The 25,466-nt window shown below is 38.2% G+C and overlaps 1 protein-coding gene across 5 annotated transcripts in view; it reads right to left on the reverse strand.

Annotated features, from left to right (window-relative positions):
• The window catches only part of PTGFRN (prostaglandin F2 receptor inhibitor), a 104,885-nt gene extending 80,707 nt beyond the window's left edge, over nt 1–24,178 (reverse strand). For 3 of the 5 annotated variants that reach the window (XM_063305514.1, XM_063305513.1, XM_063305517.1), the window contains exon 1: nt 23,861–24,178. In XM_063305514.1, the coding sequence (XP_063161584.1) occupies nt 23,861–23,915 (55 nt within the window). In that variant the 5' untranslated portion in view covers nt 23,916–24,178. The remainder of the gene's footprint in view (nt 1–23,860) is intronic. The other 2 variants (XM_063305515.1, XM_063305512.1) reach the window with 1 other exon arrangement.
• Between the last annotated feature and the right edge of the window lie 1,288 nt (nt 24,179–25,466).

Consider the following 25,466-nt stretch of genomic DNA (forward strand, 5'->3'; position numbering starts at 1 on the left):
TCCATCAAATCAACAATAAGTCCAGTGATGTGCAATGTAGATTTAGGGAAGGAGGAGGATATTCTCACACAAATATATTAGAAAAATAAAATGTGTGTTCCTAAATAAAATAGTTAATGCAGCATAACCAGAATATTAGGGATTGACAATCAACCTAGTTAAAACACTGTATATCTATTAGTTTAAACAGATATATAACCTTATATGCTTCCAACAGGACTCTTTCACATTAAACAGGAAGGTATTATTTTTTAAGATACAAAATATTAATTGGTCCTGCCGAAGAATATAGCATTCAAAAATTACGCTTAGAATCTGACTGAAATAATATATAATTTTCATTTTAAAAAGACTGCAAAGGAATGATTTCTGGCAAGGTTTAAATATTAATACAAATATTACCATATTCTGTTCAGCCAATCACCTTTGAAAAAGGTATTTACATATGTCATCCAAACTCTATGAATCATGTAACACAGAACTGGGGTCAAGTTGTTCTAACTTTAAGAAAAAAAATAGGGATTTGAATAAATTGAATTTGGTATGAGATAATAAGCTGATGTCCATGAAATGATCAAAACCTTCAGCATTCTGTATTACTTAACTCAATTTGTCCACAGTACTAGGACCATTATACAGAATATTTATTAACTGGAAGGGAATTAATCTCTAAGCCTGTTAATAACTTAAATTACATGTTTTATCTCTAGCCATCATTCCATTAGTAAAACTGGAGCACAATCTAAAAAACTATTTGGAAGTTTGTTGAAAGATCCTGAACTAGGATTCTCTTAACAAACCAATGAAAAATACAGATGCTTTCCAAAAAAAAGGGCTCAACTAAAGTGATAGCAATTGTTCATTCAATGATTTAAAAATATTTAATACAATTTAACCAATTTCATATTACTCTCTAAGGAATATTTTAGAACACATTATATGAACTAATATTGTGTATGTAATTTTTACCATGGAGGTTTCCCAAATAAGCAGCAACATTATGGTTTCGTTGTACCAGCTATAATTTTTACTGGTCTGAACCAGAAACAAACTGAAGTACTTGCAGTCAAAGTTTGAACTCAAGACAACAATTCCTCCTGGTCTCAAACAAAGCTTAAAACTCTGCAGCAGACAGACCACACTAGGGATTTTCAAAGTTAACATTATTGCAGCCCCCAAAATTATTCAAGAATTTGTACAACCCCTTTCATGAATTAAGGCTTTTATTGGGATTTGTCTGGGAAATAAATATACCACTCCCTAAAAGATATGCAACTTTCATCATAGTTTCTTGACTTAAGTCTTACTTTATTTATCACTTGTATTGTCTTTAGTTTTTTCTAACCACTCAACAAAACTATTTCACTAAATTTGTGAATTTCACTAAAATGTACATTCCTTCATATGCTCCAAGGACTACAGTTATTCTACAGCCAGTGGATGGTTCTAATGGAAGGGTAGAAACACAGGTTTAGTCATCTCTCAAAAGTTGCTCCAGGCTTTGGTCCCCACTTTGTCTAAGCAAGCCATCTGTGAGTTTACCCAGGCAAAGCATTCTCGGCTTGCCTGAGCAAGTCCAAGCAATTTTTTTAAAAAAAATTGTGACCCACTTCTAACTTGCTTGTTATCTTCTATTTCAGGGTGTAGATTATCCACAGATTCAAAATCCCTGAGTTAAACAACTGAAGTTCCATCTTAAGTTTCATAAAATGCAAGCTATTTTTATTTAAAAAACAAAACACTGTACTTAATATTCTAGAATCCCCTGCAAGACTCTTTGCTTTATTTTGCTAATAAAGATAAATAAACATGCCTTTTCTCAGTTTGTATCTCTGTGATTCCACTATTATGCTCAGCTGCCTTGAGCTTGTATTTAAATTTTAATTAAAATATTTACTTCTAAAAGGTTAATTATTTTAAGTGAATTATATTTTACTTACATATTTTTATTTATAAATAATAGTTATGTATAATAGTTCTCAACAGAGAGTTGCAGCCTGGGTTCCATAGACTGTGTCTGACTTCTAAACTAGTTCAATTATACAAGCTGCTAAATAATGATGGGAGCATTTTCCACCTATTTTAAATAGTAAATCATAAAATGAAAGTATGGAAGGATTTGAAGGGACTTTGAAGATCATCTAATCCAACTCCTTCACAGTGCACCTATTTACTATACTGTAAACTCCCCATCCCAGGTGGTCATCCAGACTCAGCTTAAACATCCTCCAGCAAAGGTGAGTCCATCATCTCACAAGGCAGTCTCTTCTATTGTTGATCTTACTATTAGAATTATTTTTCCTGATATCTAACCAACATCTGTTTCTTTGTAACTTAAGCTCATTGTTTCATGTCCTGTCTTGTAGAACTCTGAAAATTCTGCCCTGACCTCCACATCACAGCCATTCAGATGCTTCAAGACAGCTATCATATCTAAAAACAGTATTTTCTTCTCCAGGCTAAATATTCCAACCATCCTTCGGGCTCCTTACTATCTTTGCTGCTCCTTGCTGGACACTGAAGTTTATTATGTTACTCTTAAAATGTGGTGCCTGGAACTGGACACAATATTCTAGGATGAGATCAGACCTTACAGAACAGAGATGAAAAATAACTTATCTTGATGTTAGTACCATAGATAAAGTGTAGTGATGCACCCTATGTTTTCTTCCAATGAAACTTCAGAGTAGAAGGTGCCAGTTAAGTTGGAGACAACTATGGGGGCAGGGGACAGGGATAGAGTCATAAGATATACTGTGAAGTTTGTACTTTATGTTTTACTGTTTTACCATTTAATGTAAGCAGCCCAGTATCTGTAGCATAAGCAGCATACATACACATGTATTAAATAAAGAAATAAATGTTGCATTACATGTTGACTTATGTTTAGCTTGTGATACATTAAAAGGCTCAGATACCTTTTTGTATGGATGGCTGCTTGGTATATTTTCCCCAATCTAATACTCATGCCTTTGGGGGTTTTTTCTCCTAAATGTAGGACTTTGAATTTGTTCTTGTTGAAATACATCTTGTGGGTTTCACCCAATATTTCAGCTTTTCAAGATCCTCATGAATCTTGATATTGTCCCCTAATTGCTACATTGTGATGATCCCAGTAGCAAGATCCTAACTTAAAAATTCTCTAGACAGTCCATCAGAAAGCTTAAAGAATTCTTTATCAAAGATCAGATTAACACAGGATAGTAATCAAAGCTCCACGTGAGATTTTGGTGCCAAGACATTCAAAGTGATTCTTTCCCTCCTCTGATCTCATCCCTCCTCCCTGTCTCGCAAACAAACTGTTTCTCACTTCTGAGTTCCCCCCTCCCATCTTGGCAGTTCGTTAAGAGAGATTGACAACCCAGGTCCCTTATCAGCAGCAAAGCGTCCTTGGCTGAAACGCCTGAGGCAAAGGAATGGGAAGCTAACACAGGTTGGTTTTTTTGGGAATGAGGTCAATGCATGAAGCCAGCTAATGTGCGTAGAAACCTCTAATGGCAGGTGAACCAAGAGAAGGGAGCCTGACATACACTTCCTTCCACCTTGATATGGAATTACTAATATACACTTGTTGGCTACAATTGTTCAACCAGCTTTCATTCATCTAATCCAGTCCATATTTTGTCATCTTCTGTAGTAATCTCATGGACAACTTTGTTGAATGCCTTTTTTAAGGCAAGGTATATTATGTCCACCACACTCCCATGGTCAACTACAATGGTCACTTTATCAAAAATGGATATCAGGGTAGTTTGGCATGATATATTCTCTATGAACTATGCTGGCTCTTGCCAAGCAATGCCTGACTGCTCAATAATTTGTTCCATGTATCTTAGAGATAGAAAGGAGATTGGATTACATGGGGGGGGGGTGCAATTCACTTCTTGGTAACACAGCTAAAACAACAACAACAAAAGAAGCATAGTTCTTTAGTAATGTATTAAAGTTTGTACTGCCAGGAATATCCAAGAACTCACAGCTCAGATGTGCACCTTAAAATCTTGACTTTCATAATATTTTCTACCCATTCTTCCCCAGAATGGAAATAATAAAATCTCTATGCATTTTAAAAAGTTTTTCTTGAGTTCTTGAAAGCAGTAATTATTCCTACAAAATCATTCATGAAAAGAATCTATACAACATGCTTAATCTCCTTCTGTGTTTTTACACAGACAAGTAAATTGTGTGTTTTGAGTGGAATTTCAGAGGGTCAAATTCTGCTAGTTATTTCAGTATAAGTACTAAAATAGATCCTCACCTTACACTAGGACCACAGATGCTTTCTATTTCTCTTTTAAATTTTTACATCCTTTCCTTTGGCGGACAACTGTAGCATGCATTGGAATACTTATTACTTAAATATGGCAGGGTTTTTCAGCATTTTAATTGCTTTGTCTGTCAATACTTCCAAGGAAATATGATATGCCTCTGTAGAAGAGCCCAAATTATAATCTTTATGGATAAACTATAATGACCTTAAAAGTAGTGAAGTCTTAGCTTCTATCATGCTGCAAACTCATTCACTTTTCTAGTAGATTCAGATACGTTTTTATGGCTGATGAGAATAATCATTCCAAAATAATTATAAAGGGAAAAATCTTCCATTAATGTATTCTCCAGCAACAGAGAGGTTGTTTCAAAGGATAAAGCAAAGCACTTATGAAAGAGAATTAGCCTGAGAATAATTACTTAAAACCTATTTTTCTATCAGCCTGAAATAACACCAATTGCATCTTAAACAAAATCTCAGAAACGTGATCATAGACTAATAGTACCAGATTGAAGCTGTACTTGGATTAGAGCAATTAAGTAAAAACAAGTAAGGAGATTCCCATTCTCATCTGTTCTCATCTTTCCTATCAGAACCATTCTGATTACTCCAATACATGACTAAGTTAGTGTTTGATCTTATTCTCTTAACTACCATAGCTGAAAAAAGAGATAATTATCAGGCTGTTCACAGGGCTTATTGATATATGATGTATTGATGATGGCAAAATGTTTTGGCAAGCATCACTGACAATGTAATAAGGGACTGAAATAAACACAGTATTGCCATTAAAAAAAATCAACAAAAAACCCTAACCCCTCTTTTTTAGAAGTTCAATTTCTTCAGACTCTTACTCTCTTTGTCTACCATGTACTATGCACGCGCATGCTACCTGCTCCGGCCATAGTATTTCAATCATATTTGTGTAAATGCAATGACGGGATTGCAGCTGTATGTGCTACAAGGTTGTTGCATTGTCTGGATATTACTCTCCAAGACATCTGCGCATAAGAAGATAATAAACTGCTGCTGTTTCATTCCACTGAAGCCCCACCACCCTCCCAGAATAATCTTCTGTTGGTTTTAAATAGAGTGACTTACACTTGTGCAATTTGTTATCAGAATATAAGGATACTTTTCAGGTCCTTCAACATTTAAGTAGCACTCTTAAACATACTAAGCACTGGATACTGATAACCAATGTGCTACTTTTGGCAAGAAAGATTATAAAAGATTATGATTAACAGAGAAGCCCACACTAGAACATGTGTGTTTCAAGTTAATAGCTTTACACAATTTTGCAAACCAGAGCAGCAGCCAAATACATACGGTCATTATAAACCTACATCTTCAGAATTATTTTAAAAAGGGAAAACATGCTAATATTTGCACAGGTTCTAGTCACTGGCCAAACAAAACAAAACAACCCACAACTTAACTTCTAAATGGAATACTGCTGTTTTAGCATGGAGATACAGTTGGGCCTTGTAATCTACACTGTCATTAGCCATGGTTTCACATACCTGAGACTGATAGAGGCATCATCAATATACTGTATGTATAAAGATTTTTGTATTTCCATAATTTTGACCTTGTTTTTTATTATATTATGCATGAACAAAGTGGCAGATGGGATTTTGGCTATGTGTCAAGTACACAATTTAAGGGTTACAGTTAATTTGTTTGCTCAGTGTACCTGTGTTTGCTCTTCTTTCTCCTTCAGCCATTTTGGTCAGCCTAGGTATGAGGCTCTACAAGGCCTCCTTGCAAGAATCTGACTTCTTCAAAGCAACTTGCCTGACAGTAATGGAGGGATTTACCCTCTTCACAGCATTCAACTCAGGCTAGCTTCTCCAGTCTGTGTGGGTTTTTCACAATCTGTTTTGGGGCCACTGAAAAAGCTATGCAGAGCAGGGAAGCCAGTGGAATAATGTAGTAAGAGCAAGGTGACAGCCTGCATCAGCAGCTGAGCAAGTCTCTCCAAAGTAGGTGGCCAGTTGCTGAGAAAGCACACGAAGCCACGCAACCAGACTGTCCCACTAAGATTCCCACAACTGAACAAGGAGGAGGACCATGACTATGTACATGGCGCAGATGACAACTATGGGAGGAAGAGCAATGAAGTGTTTATAGATGGAAGACAATGACCAAAGTCTCAGGAAGCTACACTCCCACCATTCCTATAGATTCAAGATCTAATTTTTAGTGGTTTAATTATCTGTAGGTTTATACTGCAAGAGATCATTAGGATCATCTGTATATAACTATTCACAAACATTTCAGAGAAACATGAATATTCTGATATTTAAAATTTCCAACCAGAAAAGAATCATATAGGACATATGACTTATACCAAGAATCTTTTCACCTGTTCTCACTGTTCTGATGTTCAATGGTGTAGTTTTAAATTCTACAGCAGCCTATAAAACAGCAGCTGCTGCGTCTTCCTCTTATTCTTCTATGAAACTTTATTATAACCATATAGTCATTCTCCAAGGTGATAGTAAATAATAAAGAGTATAGATACAGAAAAGTAAAATACATCCATTTCCTTCCCCCAGTGTGTTAGATTATAATTTCTGGCTTCATATCAATTTCCTTCAAAGGGAATTCCAGGCAAATAACAAATCAGTCCAAAGATACAACATTTATCCAGCAACGGATACACTATTAAAAGGTTAGCCAATTACAATGCCTGCCCAAACAAAAATAAAAAGACTTCATTTTTTTTCTATGGGTTTCAATTTGATGGAGTTACACAACTGCAGGCCAATACTTTTTTTTTTTTTTTTTAAAGACCAAATGGCATTTTTCAATATTATAGAAGCAGTCCTAATTAACTCTCAGTATATTCTATTCAGGGATTATTTTAAAATAGGTAGCATGTTTTGGGTGAGACTGAATTAAACTGTCCATATTTAAAGTCACATACAACTTATGTCATGTTCCCCATTTCAATGTTCTGTTAACATCGTAACATTTCACATGTCAAACCGTTTTCCGTGTATGCCCGTCTTGCTCATGGCTGGGTTTTTCCATTCTTCCGCTCTGTTTTGTTTTGGAACTTTGGAATGTATGTTTGGGTTTGTGCTTCTGTTCAAGGTTACTTTCCCAGGCGTGTGTAACGGTTCCTAGCACCTGGGAGGGGGTGTGTGCTGACGGGTGCTTGGGGCGGGACTGGATTGAAGGCAAGGCTTTTAAGTTTGTATTTGGCGCGCTTTTGCTCATTCTCAGCTTTCTCTGTATTTGCATACTATTCCTTTAATAAATCAGTTATCTTTAAGCCCGAGCTTGTGAGACTGAGTATTTGGGATTAGGCAACCATTACAACTTAGCCCTCTTCTTGATACATGCACATACAGTGACCATCGGCGAGAAGCAATTTTTATTGTGTACAGCTATATAAAAGAATGCTTGTGTGTATGAGCAAGAGCCCTATATAGCTCAAGGTTCATGTTCATATACTGTAAGATGGAAGGCCCATCCATAGAGATATTCAGGCTTTACAAATGCACAGACATAGACATGTGCATAGCATCAGGACTAAGGCTACTTAATCTGTAGCAACATTCAGAAAAAGTCTAAGTCAGTGTTTCTCAACCTTGGCCACTTTAAGATGTGTGGATTTCAACTCCCAGAATTCTCCAGAACTGGTCTAAGTTCTCATAGAAGAAGTCATAAAACATACAGTCATTGCCTAGTACGTATCTAAGTTTTACATTTGGATTCTTGAGAAAATAATATAAAATTGGAATAAAATGTAAGCATTAGCAAATTAGCTTGAAAAAAGAATTACAATCCTGATGAGCATAACAAGTAGCCAGCCATTCTTCTTCTAATCTTTTAGGCTAACCTCAAAGATTGCCAAGGCCAACCTAAGAACTGCACTGAAGCAGTGCACAACTCAGTACACACTTCCAATATACTGACAAAATGAACGACAGGAAAATACAAAATATGCAGCCCTAACTTGTTGAGACAGGATCAAACTCAAATTTGTTTTTCCATATCTAAACTTCAGTTGCCTTACATTAAAAATTCACATAAAATTACTATTTTTCAATTTTCAATTTATACTTCCTGAAAACTAAAAAATAACTTGCATCATAACACATAATTAAGCAAAGCATAATTCTAAAATGCCTTATGAACTGCGACTACTTCCTCCTTGTTTAGTCTCGAGTGCCCAATTTCTGAAACTTGTATAGTGTTATTTCTCAGATAACAGATGGCTAGCACTTTGACAGTTGCTCTACTTTATGTCTCATCTCAAGGTGAGCCCACCATATCACTTTCCACAGCAGAGCTCAGATGGAGAGTTTAATTTTAAACAAAAGTATAGTTCATTTATCTGAAATGAGAAACACAAACAGAACTCAGAAGAGCAAAAATCCAGACACTAAATCCTAATATGTCAGAAATATACACATATGCACACGTAAATATATATATATAAATAATTATAATTCCTACCCAACTCTATTTAGCTTTTCAGTTTAAGCAGATACAATTATCTTGGGACAAAAGGGAACGTTGTTCATCTTAACAGCAGATTGGCCAGATCCAGCACTCAAAGCTTCTCCATCGTTTCAATTTAGCATCCAATTCTCAAAGATTCAGAGAATATTCAATGTTAAATTCCATATAAATATTTATGGAAAATGTCTAGAACCAAAGAAATAAAAAGCAACAAACAAGAACACAATGAAGTTTAAGATCTGCAAGGGTTTTGACTTCTAACGCTTAACAATAGCAAATCAAACTGTAAGAAAAAAGCTATCTTTGATCTTGTATTAATTTGTTATCTTTTGATTTCAATGACAGATATTTAATTGGTCACTTTTGTCAAAGACATTATTTAACTCTGCTTGCCAGTTTTAGTTAAAATTCCTGATAACTTATGTGAATAGATTTCTTAGCAGATTCATAGCATCCAACACCACCAATTCCAAGAGGTCATCACAAAACAAATCCTAGGAATGTGTTCCAAAAAGGTTAGCTGAAAGCAGAAAATGCCAGTCAACACACATTTCTGCTTTCAAAGAATTTGCATACAGTAATGCACAATTCATCTTTTGTTTCCTTATACATAGAAGACCCTGGGATATATAAACATAATGCAAACTAGAAATGTGCTGAGTCATGTAAGGATAAAGACTCAGTGATATAAATGACAATTAGCAATGCCTGAAGAGGCTGCTCCAACTGGCAGTATTGTATTAGTTCTGTCCATGTATCGCTGTCAATCAACAGTCTTCAGATTCTTACACTGCAGATAGCCACCTGATATCAAAGAGCTTTACTTCTGAGGCTACATTCAACCTTCTGTAGTCTACTCACAGATAAAAGGTAAGCAACCTACAATCTCTCAGCAGTCCAAATTCACACTTCCATTGAACTGGTAGAACCACAGTACTTCAATACTGGATGAGATCTTCAAGAAGAAGAAGAAATGAAGATTCTAATTCTGGCTTTAGGATATGCATCAATCAAGGGTAGCAAAAGAATTTCAACAGTTCTGTAGGGTAGGCATGACCCACCCCTGAGTGACCTGACTGGCTCCATATCCCTGGTCCAGGCTTGCCAGCATCTTTCCCAAGACCCCAGAAACAAAGAAAAATATACCTAGAATCAGGCTTACAAAGAATATGTTTCTGGTATAATCATAAATATACTTGATCACCATTTGTTAGTTGAGCACACCTTAAGGGCAACAATTGGAGAAGAATGCGCTAACACATCACATCCAGGGGGAACACTATCACAATGAAGTCACATTTTCACACCAAAATGTTGGGAGTTTTTTATTCGTTTCTGTATTTCTTGATTTTATTACATCTTAAGTGTTCCTTGATTTATCAGTGCCAAGATCAGATACAGCAAGGCCACCAAAATTAGTATTGATCTCATTATTTATTTGTTAGAGTAATTTATTTTAGGGTAACATATTATTGGAAGACTGTCCTTCTAAAATCTACCCAACTTTTTTTTTTTTTTTTTTTACAAAACATTCACTCCAGTTGACTATATAAAAATTGGCATTGCTGTAAATGGACTATAGAACCTGGTTTTCAACAAGCAAGTTGGCATTCTATTTGATTGCATATCCTTTGGAATCACTTCATAAAAATGAAGACTATTTTGTTTTACATAAGCAAATGCAACTGTTCTTAGTAAACACTTACATGAGCAATACTAGTCTGACAATGCATTCATATAGCTAGTCAAGGTATTCAGAAAACAATAGTTTCTGCATCTGATCCATCAGTTATTGCACTTATGCTTACATATTGTCACGATTGTCAGGATTGGGCCTGCTCACATGAAAAGAACCTGGTTTTAATTGAGCCAACTCTCAGGAGCATGATTCTCAAAGCACTTAACAAGCCTTTATACAGATGTAGGGAAAATCACTAGGGCAGGATCTAACGATTTCAGAAGAGGAAGTTATTCTAAGCAATACAGAAAGAACATTTAGAAGAAGGAATAAAAGGAAAAGAAATCCTTCTTGATGGCATAGAATTACCATTTCCTATTATGAGATTTCTATATTTATTCCTATCAGAAATCTCATTATTTTTGACAGGTACTCAAAGGAACGTTAATTCTGGCTATTTCTTCCGGCAATTGTTTAATACAGATTTCTTCATTACCCCTTTATCTCAGAAATATCAAGAAGTTGAGGATAGTTTCTTTCCCCAAATCTGGTTATCCCTCTTGCTTTCCCAAACCAAGAACATCCTTGTCACAGTAAAAGATAATTTTCAAATCAAGGCTAGCAACTTGTGGCATTTCAGATACTGCTGAACAACATTACTAGCACCTCTCACACTGACCATATTTCTCAAGCAATAATAGGAATTATAGTTATTCTACCTATATAAGCAGACTTGCCTTTTAAAAAAAATTGTTTTCCAACATTCTCACAGCATGTATGACTTCCTTACACCATTTTATTTCTGAGAGACAAACGTTTATACCACTGATTTCAACTCCGCTCTTCAACCTATCACTATCGTTCCCATACAAATCTCTAGAACACCTCCCTCACTTCAGATTAATGTCAAATTATTTCAGCAATCAATTTTCCATTCTATTTACTCTGCTGGAGGCTCTTTGTTTAGCCCTCTTTGCCCACTTAAAAACAATGGCTTATTAACATCAAAATTATTTTGCATTTTCTCTGCTTCTTTACCCTTAAATAGCCATTGCTGTGACTACATTTTCTCTAACTTACCCTTTTTTCTTTATACATATCATACCTTTCATAATTTTTTTTGCAGCAATCGTTTTTACATGCATTGTTTTCAGCAGCCACATTCTCTTTCCCCCTCACTTCACCATTCCGCCAAGCATTTCTCTTTTGTGTTTCCCATCAATGAAACCATACACACTTCTGTGGCATTGGAATATTCTGTGGATGACTCCCAGCACTTTGCCCCCAGCACATTCTCAGCCCATCCCTATACTCAGGTCAGAGCAAGCACACGTACCACTCAGTTCGGCTAACAAAACATACGGCTCGATGTTTGTTTTTTTATTAAGCATCACCAAACATTGAGAAACAGTTAACTGGCAAAAAACGAGGCGAAAGGCAGACAAGAAAAGGGAGAACGGCAGGTAAGAATTTACATTATCTATATCTCTATATCAGAAGTAACGGAGTCCAGAGTCACTGGAAACAACACTCTGGGCAGTTCATCATAGATTGTACCAATTGGAGCGACCTATAGTTATTCCAGCTTGCAGCCTTTTACGTATAAAACAGGAGCAGGAGCATGGAAAATAGCCCACCAGATGATCCCTCCTCTATTCTGCACCCTGAAGGAAACATTTGGAAACAGAATAATACGTAGCCAGCATTCCCCATCTTATCAGCTCCGTCCACTAAACTCTGTGCCGCAACTGGTTCTACCACATGTATCTAGAGCCTAAGGAAGCAGCCTGTGGGCAGCAGCTTAGTGCACTTGCCACTGTATCATTTGAGGGCACTACATCAGTTTTACTTGCCCTTTTTTTTTTGCCAGTCCTTCACACAGTGCAGCTCAACATCAGTTTCATGTTGTGTATGGACTACAATTCTTATATATCCCAAGTTGTCTTCTAATAACGTGGTTGGGACTGCTTCTTTTATTCTGAATTCTAGTTGTTACTTGTGAGCCATGCAAGTTCCCTGTATGCTTGTTCTGCAGCACAGTATTCAGCCTCCATAGATAACAGAGTTACAAGGCTTTGCTTCTCGCTGCACAAGGTGATAGGTAAAAGAATAAAAGAATATGTACACAGCGGTTGATTTCCTATCAGATTTATCTCCAGCTGAATCTGAAACGCTATACCCAATAGGTTTTGGATCATTAGTTATAGGCAATTTTAAACTAAGGTCCATAGTTGCTTCTAAGTATTTGACGACTCCTTTTACTGCTATCAATTCTTCTTCTGTTGGCTCACTGGCCTTTCTACTGAGCAATCCAACAGCACTGGCTATGTTAGGTTAGTCACAGATGCAGTGTATGCTAGTTTTCCCACAGCTGCCCCATACTGTTCATTACTGGCCAATTCATTTTGGTTTCCTCCTTTGTTCAGGTATCCAACTTCCATGGATATACTTGACTCCTTTGCCTCAGAAACTTGGTTTGGTCTATTATCTTTCATTTTTGATTCAGCAAGCCTGCTCTACTTTTGTCCATTTTTATTTCAGTTCCAAGATAGTGGCTAATATTTCTAAGGTATTTTTGACCACATAGATTACTCCATGACGATCTATCCCTAACCTGGTCTTCCACTACACATAGTCTTCATTTAACCAAGGTAATTGGGCCCAGAATTTCCATTACTAAGCAATACAGTCGTAAAGTGAGATGGCATCACTTAACAACAGCAATCCTAGCAATTCCCCTTGCTGCCGTTAAGTGAATTTTACCAGTCGTTAGCCTGAGGGCCCCCACCCCAATCCAAGCCATTCCGGGCTTGCCTCCCAGCCTGAACCTCAGCTAAATAAGTGACTGCCTTTAACTCTCCCACTTGCCTATCTTCCCCATCTCTGCTCTTTTGGGAGCCCTGCACCCTGCCTTGTGGGGTGGCAAGCAGACCCAGAACCACACGGCTCTGAGGCTGCAAGAAGCCCCTGAACCACAGCACAGGACAAAACTGCAACTCCCCCAGCCCAGCTGCGTGAAGCCACCCCAGCCAGCTTCAGCCTCCACAAACCAGCCACACGAAGTCATTGCAGTTTTGTCCTGTGCTCCGGCTCAGGGGCTTCTTGCAGCCTCAGAGCCGTGTGGTTCTGGATCTGCTTGCCACCCCACAAGGCAGGGTGCAGGGCTTTCAAAAGGACAGAGATTGGGGGGGGAGATAAATGGGCGGGGTTGAAGCATCCCTGCAGTTGTAAGTGCAGGCGGGCTGCCAAGTGCCCAAATTTTGATCACATGACTTCAGAAGCCCTGCAACGATTGTAATATTGGGCACTGGTCCTAAGTCCATTTTTTCAGTGCCATCGTAATTTTGAATAGTCACTGGACAAATGGTTGTTAAGTGAAGACTGCCTGTACTTTCTCTCTTTTACTACTTTCTACCACTCACTTCTACTACTTTGTTTAAACTGTTCATTATCTCCAAGCTGCCTCTTTTGTCCTTTGCACATACAATTAGATCATCAACCCAACAAAGAACGTACAAACATCCTCTATTTTTAACTCTTGTAAATAAGTGCGGATTTGCATTTCCTCTTCAAGCCCATGTTTTGCAACATTTAATTTAGTTTATTGGACCATGCTTTGGCTGCTTGTTTTAGCCCATATATGGATTTTTGCAATTTACATACCAGGTTTTTTTCCCCTGGTTCTTTAAAATCTAGTAGTTGGTGCATGTAAATCTTCTCTTTCAGATTAATCTGAAGAAGGCTATTTTAATATCTAAGTAAACCACATGCAATTTTCTAAATGCTGCTACACTTAGAATTCTGATACTTGTTTATAGTGCAAAAACTTCATCATAAACCTAATCATGCTTTTGCATATAGCCCTTTTCTATATGGTATTGCATATTTCCTTGAGCATCATGCTTTGTTTTGAAAACTTAGTTACAGCTTTCTTGATCTTTGGTAGTTCTGTTAGAATTCATGATCTATTTTTGTGCAAGGATTCCATTTTTATGCCTGAGCTGCTGACAATCCTGGACAGGTAGTCCTCATTTAAGTACCACAATTGGGACCAGCAACTCAACGCTAAGTAATGCAATCATTAAGCAAGACACCACATGACTGTGACAGACTTACAAGTTCACATTTCTACCACAGTCATTAAAGGAGTCACCATGGATCGTTAAGTGAGATATCTCATGACCGTGACTTGCAATTTTACTGCCAGCTTCTCCATTGATTCTGCTTGCCAGAAGCTGGCTGTAAAGCGCACAAATGGTGATCACATGACTGTGGGACGCTGTGACGGTAATAAATTCCTGCTGGTTGCAAAGCACACGAATCTCAATCATGCAACCACAGGGATGCCACAATGGTCATAAGCACTAGGCCCGTTCATAAGGTTACTTTTTTCAGTGCTGTCGTAACTTTGGTCGCTAAAGAGGGCAGTCATTAAGCAAGGACTAGTTGTATTCTTTCGTTGAATTGGGATCAGGAACTCCCTTTATCTAGCTGTGCATCACATTTTCTCAGATGAGGTTCGTTTATTAGATATTTGAGATCTTTGAGATCTTCTTGATTCCAATTCTGGGCTGAGTCTAACTATGTGTCAGCAGTGCTTTCTGAATCTGATATTTCAAATTTCTTAGACTGAGTTTCAGTAACCCCTTCTGACTATGCAATCTCATTTTATTTATTTATATTTCAAATTTAGTCACCACCCATTTCACTCAGAGAACGACTCTGGACAGTTTACTTATCATTATTTGCTTCCTCCCTTTGTGAAAAAGTTTCCTGGTAAAACTTGGCTGGTCTGCACTAGTATGTAAATATTGCAGCTTATCTGGGCTTATCCTTTATTATTAAAATGAGCAACAGTGCATGTGTTTACTTTTCCAGTTTTTATGTCCAAAACTCATAGCCTTTTGTTCCTATTTGATAGCCCAGCCTTATTCATAACTGAGTTCTGTAATTTAATTTTCTTCTTTTTTCTTTAGGGACATAAGAATAAGCTTTGCATCCAAATACCTTTAGCTGTTATAGATTGTAAAACTGTTCACCAATAAAAGCTCCAGATAAGTAGCTGTGTTAAGTGCTTCTCCCCCAAAACCATTTTGTATCAACCAGAAGATATCTTATCATGCTTAGCAGGTTTTGATTCTTTTTTCCTGCAACCTTGTTTTGTTTGGGACTATAACTTAATGTTTTCACATGTCTTATGCCTTTTTTGTTCAAATATTTTCAATATGGTCATTATTTAGAACTTAATCCAGAGACCCCAAAATTTCTCAGTTTAGCGTTTTAGTAATTTTTTCATGATGCCCTTAGGCCAAAAGACTGCTCAAAACCCAGCTTCACAAACTGATGTCGCAAAAATTTAAAATATCCCACAGTACCCTTATGAGTTCACACAGCCACAGGACAGTTTGGGAACTGCGAATTCACAGAGCCACAGTACGTGGTGTGGGAACTGCAGGCTTAATCTCTTTATTTTTATTCTGAACTGGTTTTCTATATAAGTACAGTACAATTTGAACTTCTCAAATACTTCACTATTATTGGTTAAGAGATAGGTGCAATTGTACTTTGAGTACAGACCATAAATGTTACAAAGCAGTATTTCCCACCCTTTGTTCTGACTGACATTGGACCACAAACTTCTGGGGAAAAAAAGTAAGTTTCAGCGAATGGTTCGCTAAGTTGTTGAATTCAAACCTAGGGAAACCTTTCCTTTCTCCTTTTGTTTGCAAATAACAATCACCTTGATTTCCTTTATGTATTTATTTGAATTTATCAGCCACCGTTAGGTGTAGCAGTTAAGGTACCAAACTAGAAACCAGAAGACCCTCAATTCTAGTTCTGCCTTAGGCACAAAGCCAGCTAGATGAAGTTGGGCTACTGTAATCACTTTCTCTCAGCCCGAGGAAGCAGGCAATGGCAAACAACTTCCAAAATCTTGCCAAGAAAACTGCAGAAAACTGTCCAGGGAGTCACCAGGAGACAATACTGACTCGAACAGCCCCTCTCCCCAAAAAACTCTCCAATGAACTCTTGCTAGGACAAACATTCAATTCAATTGCTATTCCCGCATTCCTTATTTTCTTAATAACAGACCAAACCTTCTATCCATTTTACAGTATTATTATGCATGCACTGTGCTATTCTGTTTGCTTTAGACTGCGTATGTTCCAGCAAATTAGCTTCAATGTGCTTTCCTTTCAACATTATTTGGTGGTCTCTTGTAATGGTGTAACTTCTATTTTTAAGCACATTTCTAAAACCACATTGAACAAGATAACATAGACTTATGTAATTAGGATCCAGTTCAGGTACATTAAATTATTGTATTCCTGCTTTCATTATTAGACTTTTCAATTTAATACTGTCTTTTCCACATAGAACTATCTACATTCCATTTGCTAAATCAAGTTTTCCTTAGATTCATCAAGTCCCGTAAACATATCTTTCTAACAGATACATTGATTTGATACACCACTATCCAGCAAAAAACAAAATTATTTTCAAAATCCTGGCCATTTTCAAATAATCATTTTTTTGCTAACATAACTACTAATACTTTGTCTGCGCCTAGTTGATTCTGCAATCCCTGTGCAGGCTTGATTTTTCTTTTAGGACAGTTGATCTCATTACCTCTCCTGTGTATGGGTCTTAGCTCTGTAAAGTCAGCATTCTTTTTTTTAATATATCCACTTTTATTACAGCAATGACAGATTACATTTCTCCCTTTTATCTTGTTTAGAGAATTCTACAATTACAATCTTGCTGGTATGCTTCCAATTTGGCAATTATATTTTCAGGGGAAATTTTATAATGAAATTTGATTACTATATATTTACAGTTTTCTGGTGGTCATTGCCTTAATAACAGTTCCTTGATTAAATGATCAAAAAGGTTCACACTATTTTGAATAAGGAAATACCCTGAAACATGTTCCATTTCACTTCCATTCCCTGACAATCTGTGTATTTATTACATTAAAATACCACTACTCATTCCTGAGTGTGCATATGTCTCTTAGCTTGTCCCAGATTGCCTTTCTGAAACACAATTTTGAATTAACTTAGTCAAGTTCAACCTCAGAATTATTTCAGTTATAAGTAATCTATCATTTTTTATCCAGCTTCTTCGGGACATGGCATCTCCAAGACTTCTGAGGTACAGCTTTTCAAACAGTGCCTCAAGAGACTGTATTCTTTCCCATCTTCAAGCATGAAATTTCCCAGAGTTGTTGAGAGTTAGGTGGCATATAAGTATAATAAAGTATACAATAAAGTATTATTATTCTTGCAAAGTAACTTTGTGACCAATGCCCACATTTACAACCTTTGCAGCATCTGTCTTTCAGTCACATGTTCGTTTTAGTCAGTCAGTACACATTGTTCTATACCTGACCCTTTTTTTTTCTCCCCACCCTGCAGAGCAGAGAAAGTGCCTAAACAAGCTATATTTTCCTGAGCTGCTATTCTCTGCAGCACAGGGCTGGCAAGTTAAGCTCAGCTCTGTGACCTTAAGATCACAACTGCTGCCTGAAATTGACAAGACTTTAATCAGTTTCAGACCTTTGGCTTTGGTTTGCCTCCTAAGTGGCTTGGGGCACTGAGCCTGGAACATGGTAGACAAACAGCCAGTGCTAGGCCATTCCTTTCTGTGTATTCCCCATTTATGTGCCTGCTTACTCTCTTGAAATCCCTCCCTTTCCAATGTAAATACAAACATTAATTCCCTTCTTGATAATTATCCCAGCACTGGAGTGAGCATTCCAAAGGGCAAGCAGTGGGGAAAAAGGGCTATAAGATTTGCCCTTTTACCTGGCTTCCTCATGAGTCAAGTTCTGGAAACCTCCCCCACCATTTGCACTCAGCCAGCTATTTGGATTCATATCATTCTGATGCTGTGAAGCAAAGGAAAACTAAAGTAAAATTGTAAGTACAGTTGTGGTCATGTGATTTCCAATTAGCAACTATGTCACTTAACAACCAAGTTGCCAGTCCCAGTTGTGGTCGGCAAACAAGGACTACCTGTACTTCCATTATACCCATTAGTGAAGTATAAGATGCATCTACACTTGTCTAGATGAAACCAATTCATACTTTTTGACATACATTTTAGTCCTTTCATGAATTAAGCCTACCCCTTAAGTTCCTGCATGTTGCATGTATTCATCAATCCCATTCCATAAGATCAGAGAACTCTTCCTCAGATGTATTATATCCTTTTACTTTCTCTCAGTTTCACACACACACCCTTTAACAAGCCAACATACAGTTGTCAATATCCCACCAACTATAAGGTATGTACAATCAGGATTAAAAAAAGAAAGCAGTCCAGCTTATAAAAAAATTATATGGAGAACTACATACTACATGCCACACTTTATTAAGATAGTTGTATGATCTACAACATGAATTCACTGCTAACGAAAAATAATTTTTAAAAAAATGCCCAAACCAGGTACACTGCCCAAATAATTTCACAACATGAACCTACAACAAATGTAAAACGGTAATTGAAATAACAAAGTTCTGGGTATAAAATCAGTCTAGTTCAAATTCACATACCATGAAAACAATAAAGTACAGTGTTTCTCTCCTGAGGCATTAACATGATTTCATGTAGCATGCCAAATATTAACAGAGATATGTGATCTTTATTAAAGCACCAGCATTTTAATCATGCAAAAAAAAGTTAAGTATCTCTTCGAAGATTCTCAGGTGCTTTCATTGTAAGCCTTATCAACTGATGGAGCTACAAAACAAAAGCAGCTTTAAAAAATGCTACAGAAAAGCATCCTGGTCCTCAGGCTAAACCACTCTCTCACTTTACTTCCTGGCATCAGCCTTCTTACACAGCTGCTTCGTGAGCATAAGGCAGAAGTGGGAATCTGACTTCCAAATGCTTAAACCATCTCTCTGTCCCACAAAGCCCCATTTCATAAAGTGGAAACTGCTGGTCCTCAGAAAAATATGCACAGGCAAGACACACACATTATACAAAAACCACAACTGTCTTTCAAAATCCTCACAAATACCATGCTCTTTAAGACAAACACAAACAACATCCCCACCTTCTCACCTCAAACAATCTTCCTCAGATATACACTTAAGAAACACTAAGCATACCACAGCTTTGTAGACAAACCTGAATTATTATTATTATTATTATTATGGATACAATCTAGTATTGGAACGAGAGAGAAAAGGAAACCAAATCAGAAATTGGCAAAACAAGTGTGGTTGCCCTGTCAAGTACATCCTTTCATGAGCCTTAAATTTCCCACATTTAGTTTCAATGAATGACCCAGAATTCTATTACAAAAAAGAAACAAAAACTTCTGTCATGTTTTTCACATATATGCACATTTTTATATGGCTCTATTATGTCTCCCAATACATAACTTCACTCTCATTTTAAAAGCCCAAAATGCTGTAATCATTCTTTACAGCAGAATTTTTTTCAGCTGAGAACCATTTTGGTTACTCTCAACTTTTTTGTATTCTGCTGAACCCTAAAAATATCTGTTTGCAAAGCAGATTTTTTTTTTTATTTAACACAATTCATGTAAATTTCCAGCAGAATAGAACAAAACCCAGACATATTCTCTTCCTAACCATTTGGACAAGCAGGGTTTCCCCATATTTTTTGAACATCTATTTTTATTATTGATCTGCTAAATAGGATATCTAATGAACAAACCCCTTTATGCTCTCTTGTTTTGTTGCCTTGCCATAATTGCATTATAAAGGACATTGCTTCATGAGGTTCATGATTACAAGCAGACAAGCAACTAATTACTGGAAGCCTTTAACGGCAGGATTTGAATTAAACCTTGATTCAAATTACTAACTGTTGTAGCATCAAAGAAATCAAACAGCTGGAAATGCAAGCAATGGCAAAGAACAATGGACATGAAATGAAGTCTATGAAAGATCCCTAATGCTAGCCAAAAACTGAAGATTAGGCAGAAAAAAAGAAAGGCCTCTGAAGCATGGACGACGCATATTGAATACCTGGAGATTTTACAAGTTGATTGTGAGTTTTCTTACAGAGGTATAACATGAGTCCCCTGCTTCCCTCAAGCCTTTCTCACAGAAAGAAAGCAGCAGGTTTTTAAATTAAATTGATCTACTTATCTTAATTAGGACTGCAGAGTTGACATTTGCTCAGGCTACAGACTGATCACATACAACTTGCAAGAACTTTCTATGTTGTTATTAAATGATAAAGGATAGTGAAGCATTTACCTACCAAGTTTAACACCATATGTGCAGTCACATTAAGGCAAGTAGCTCTATTTGTTTCACTGTAAAAGTATTTTAATATGTACATTTTTCTGAAACCAGCAACAGTATCACATTTCCTGGTATATTTAGTAAATATATAACTGCTACATTTCTAATTACATAACACATGTCACAGTGCACCATGCTTCTCTCTATGGCATGAATTAGTCAAATATTTCACTTAATATCAATTTTCTTTGCTTGTTTTTATAGGTACAAATTCTATCTAATTACATGAAATACTTGTGTCCCTTTAAGGACACAATTCTCAACACATAGGGGGAACCAAATCTCAAACTCTTTATTGACTTGCTTTTTCTGTGGATTATATTTTGGCATTGTTCAAAGATGGAAAGATGAGAGAAAGATAAAAAACTATGATCTTTTTGAATATTTGGGTCTTTTTTTTTTATGCTGATAATTCTGAGCGAAGAGCCAATCTAGTGTAGTGGTTAAAGGCACAAGGCTAAACACTGGGAGACCATGAGTTTCGGTCCTGTCTTAGGCATGAAGACAGCTGGGTGAACTTGGGCCAGTTACTCTCTCTCACCCCTAAAAAGGCAGCAATGGCAAGCTACTTCAGAAAATGTTGCCAATAAAATTGCAGGGACTAGTTCAGGCAGCTCCTAGGAGTCAACACTGACTTGAAGGCACCAAAAAACAGAGTATTTTTAAGAAAGCATCCTCCCCCAGGCATCTGCAGCAAACCAACATTGTATCAAACTAGGGGCAGGCAAGATGACATCATTATGCAAAGCCTACCAGTATATACTTACATTCCAGTATCTGTTGCAAGCATCAAAATCATATTGTTGCATCTTGACATAAGTTTGTCACTTGCTCCCCTTCCTTCTTTCTCCACCTCACCTCCCATAAACACCTATGCAACTTCTAAGTAATACCATCACAGCTATGTTGAAACTTGTTTTTTCAGACTCCACTTATGATGGTGGCAAAGGACCATTTGCTTTATAGAAAGTTTAAGAATAAATATTGTGGTACTATAATTTTTGAATCAAGATAGAATTTCTTCATGCCTGGTTACCTAGTCCCTCCCCATTCCCAATACTGGAAACAAGCCAAAGAACAAATAAATTGGGTGACATTTCCAGCAAATTAATACAGGAAGGTAAGTATAGCATGAGCCCTTTTGGCTTCAAAAAATGGGATCTTACCTCTTCAATTCAGGGCTAACATAGAAATCACAGGGCAATTTCATTCTTACATGTAGTTCATGGAAGACAGTTTACTGAAGGACAAGAACTCCTGATTTTGTGCTTAATGATCATTAGCAATGGACTTCACTAAATGAAGCTCTATGAAAATATTTAAATTACTCACCTCTAAGATAATGGAATTGCAGGAACATGAAATATGGCCATTCCTGAAATCCAGTATCTTGTAAATGAAAATGCATATTAGGTAAGAACTGATGAAAATTGAAGTCTAGTGATACCTCAGTTTAATGAACCATATGGAGGGAAGGAATGCCATTAAACCGCCCAGAGTCCCCCATTGGGGGAGATGGGCAGTGATATAAATTTAATAAATAAATAAATTAAATTAAATCCCAAGGTCCATGAAATCCAAGTTCGGGTAAATTATATAAAATGTATTCTATGTTGTAATAACTTACATATAAATTAATACAAATCATCTAGACTGATTCACCAAGCAATGAACTTTTCTGTTCTTTAGGAGTAAAGTCCAAAGTCAGATTATATTTGTTGCATTTGAAGTCTTCTGAATGGATCCTGGAGGTTTATTGTACTCCAAAGATAATGTTACGATAATATTTAATAAAATCTATCCTTCCATTATATCCCAAGGCATAAATTCCAATTATGTCTAACCCAATAAAATTATTCTGAACTCTGTAATTTTTAAAATGGAAATACTCTTGTAATATTCAAGTGTAACTGACATATTACTGGTTAATTACAGAAATTCTGAAATATTTTTCCATATGTTACAAATCATCAATAGTCTACTTCAAAATTCCTTTGTACATATTACATGTCTGGGTTTGTTCATTCTCTTATACATAGTTCTAATTTTAAACTGCTCTAAAGGCCAAAACACAAACACACCTTTTCTTGTCTAGCACCGGAATCCACACCAAGACAGCTCTTCCAGAGCCTACAACTTTAGACGTGCCATTCATTAATTAGAACATGACAGAGAGAACACAAATTAACAAACCTAAAATTAGTGTTAGAGCACCTCTGATGCTAGAATTCTAGGAAGGTGTGCATAATGCAAATAAGTTCACTGCTCCCTAAGTGAACTCTGACATCATCATAAAATGAACTATGAAGTGATTACTGGGGAAGACACTACCAAAACACAGCAAGAACAAGAAAGATGATATTCCCTCTCCCTCCCACCAAAATCTTTCAACTACATGCACTAACCTCTTAAAAAGCCACTGCAAAAAACAGTTTTTACTAACTCTGAAATGTGTGAACTCAAGGTAAACCTTTTTAATTCATTGCTAATGAGGAGAGTGGAGAGAAAACCACGGGTCCTGAACTATGGAAAGAATTTTATAGATTATCTATCTCTATTACAGTTGGGAAATAAAGATTAAGGAAACAAAGGTATAGCTTCCAACATACATAAATCAGAGATCTAGACCTGATTTTTAAATTCAGAGTAAGAGAAAGACAGTAATGGCACTTGGCACAATATTTTTTCCATGAGGATAGCACTACGTTCTCCAATTAGAAAAACCATATGCCCAAAATGCACGAGGCTTTAGGTGTGTAGGGGAGTTCCCTTTAAAAAAACTGTGCGATAAGAAAGGGGAAAAAAACGAGTTTCTGAGCGTGAAGAGAGTGCTTTGCCCACTCCGAAGTCATGACTTATCTGGTCACAGAAAGGATTAAGAAAGAGACTCCTAGGAAAGACAATATGGCTCGCGAGGAAGCCCAACACCCACTCCCCCCCTTTTTTTTTGGCACCGCACACGTCTCGCTACAATACCTGTGTCGGTTTACGCAGAGAAATTAGTTAGGGGTCGAGGCCAGCACCCTCTTGCTCGCAGCACCATTGTCTCCCACCCACCAATCTCTACCCCCCCACACACCTTGCATACAGGCATAATCCCTTGCCGCCGCCACTTCGGCTCCCTTCCCCCTCCCCAAGACTCACCCGCCAACAGTAAGAGGAGCAGGCGAAGAGGCACCTTCTCCGCACGGCGCCCCATGCTGCCGCGTCCAGATTGGGAGCGAAGAGGGAGGAAGCGCGCCGAAAGCCAGTCGGAACCCCCAAATCGGCCGGTTAATGAGCTTCACCGCCTCAGTCAAGTGGAGCCTCCGCTAGGAGGGGCCAATCCAACCCGAGCACCAGCCAACAGCCGTCGCTCGCTCCCCGCTGGCGCTGGATTGTCCTGGGAACAGGCAGGCGCAAGGAAGGGAGAGCGGGAGCCGCCCGCTTTTTCTCCCCCGCCGCTGCCGCCTAAGTCCGGCCGCGCAGCCAACCACAGACCCAAACTTTCCCTGCCCCCGCCCCGCTCCCCCTCCCACAGGTGCCGAAGGGAGGCCAGCCCGGCCCCCACCCCTTAAAGGGGAGGAGGAGGAAGAAAGTGAAGCGCTGACACTCCTCCAGGCACGGGCTGCCGGTTCTCCAACCGTATGTTCGAGGGAGTCCTCGCGTCGCCTCTCCCGGGCGGAGGACAAGCCATCGATTAGGGATCGGGTTACAAGGGAACCTCCGTACCTAGCCAGTCACGCCCTCTGCCCGGGGCTGGCGCACGAGCCACTGCCACTGAGCAGACCTCGCCCCCGCCTTCCCTCTTTTCGGCGCGGAGACCGACCCTAAACGGAAGCCAAGTGCCTCCAACTCCACAGCGGGAAACTGATCCTGGGGCAAGGCAAGAATGGAGCGCCCCGTTCTCGCCTGCTCCTGTCCCCGCCCAGTGCCACGAGTGAATGAGAAAGGAGGGGAGGGAGAAGGTCTGCCCGCATGTCGGGCGACTTTCAAGCAAAAGAAAGCGGGACGTGAATGGCAGAACCCGAGGGCTTACAGCCCGGTCTCGCATGTGTTTCTACCCCGCGCTTTCGAAAACGAGGGTGGAGGAAAGGAGAGTAGGAAGCTCCTTCCACGACAGACTCGTTCGACACAAAAGGTTGTAGGGTTTGCAAAGCAGGCCGGGACTTGGTTACTCCGGAGGTAAATCCCTTTGCTTCTACGATGTTTAGTCCCAGGTAAGCGTGGGAAGGCATGCAGCCCACCTAATTTAGTCCAAACAGTTGCGGTGTTTTCAGGTCTACCCAACTTCTAAAGCCACCCTTTGGTCCTGTCCTTGTTTGCTTATGGGTAAGTATGGACCACTTGAACTCAAGTAGCTTTCAGTTAATGGTGGTTGCAAACAGGCTGAGATGTACACAGTGGGGTGAGGATCCCACTAAGACATAGCTTAATTCGTTGGTTTCAATTTAGAGCAGTGTTTCTCAGCCTTGGCCTCTGGAAGATGTGTGGACTTCAACTCTCATTGCTGGTGGGGAATTCTGGGAGTTGAAGTCCACACATCTTCCAGTGGCCAAGGTTGAGAAACACTGATTTTGAGAGATGCATGTGTGAGCCCAACCTTTGAAGATTTTAAACTCTAGTTTTTGAGGTATGAACTTAGCCCTCCTTCAGAGGAAGGATTTTTGAGAGGAAAGATGACTCTGGAGAAAGATGAAACTAACTCAAATGGAAAAAGGTTATTTAGGAACTGAGGGTTGACACTATCGTGCCCCAATCACAGTGATGA

Source organism: Candoia aspera, chromosome 5 (assembly GCF_035149785.1).
Source record: "Candoia aspera isolate rCanAsp1 chromosome 5, rCanAsp1.hap2, whole genome shotgun sequence".
Lineage (NCBI taxonomy): Eukaryota > Metazoa > Chordata > Lepidosauria > Squamata > Boidae > Candoia > Candoia aspera.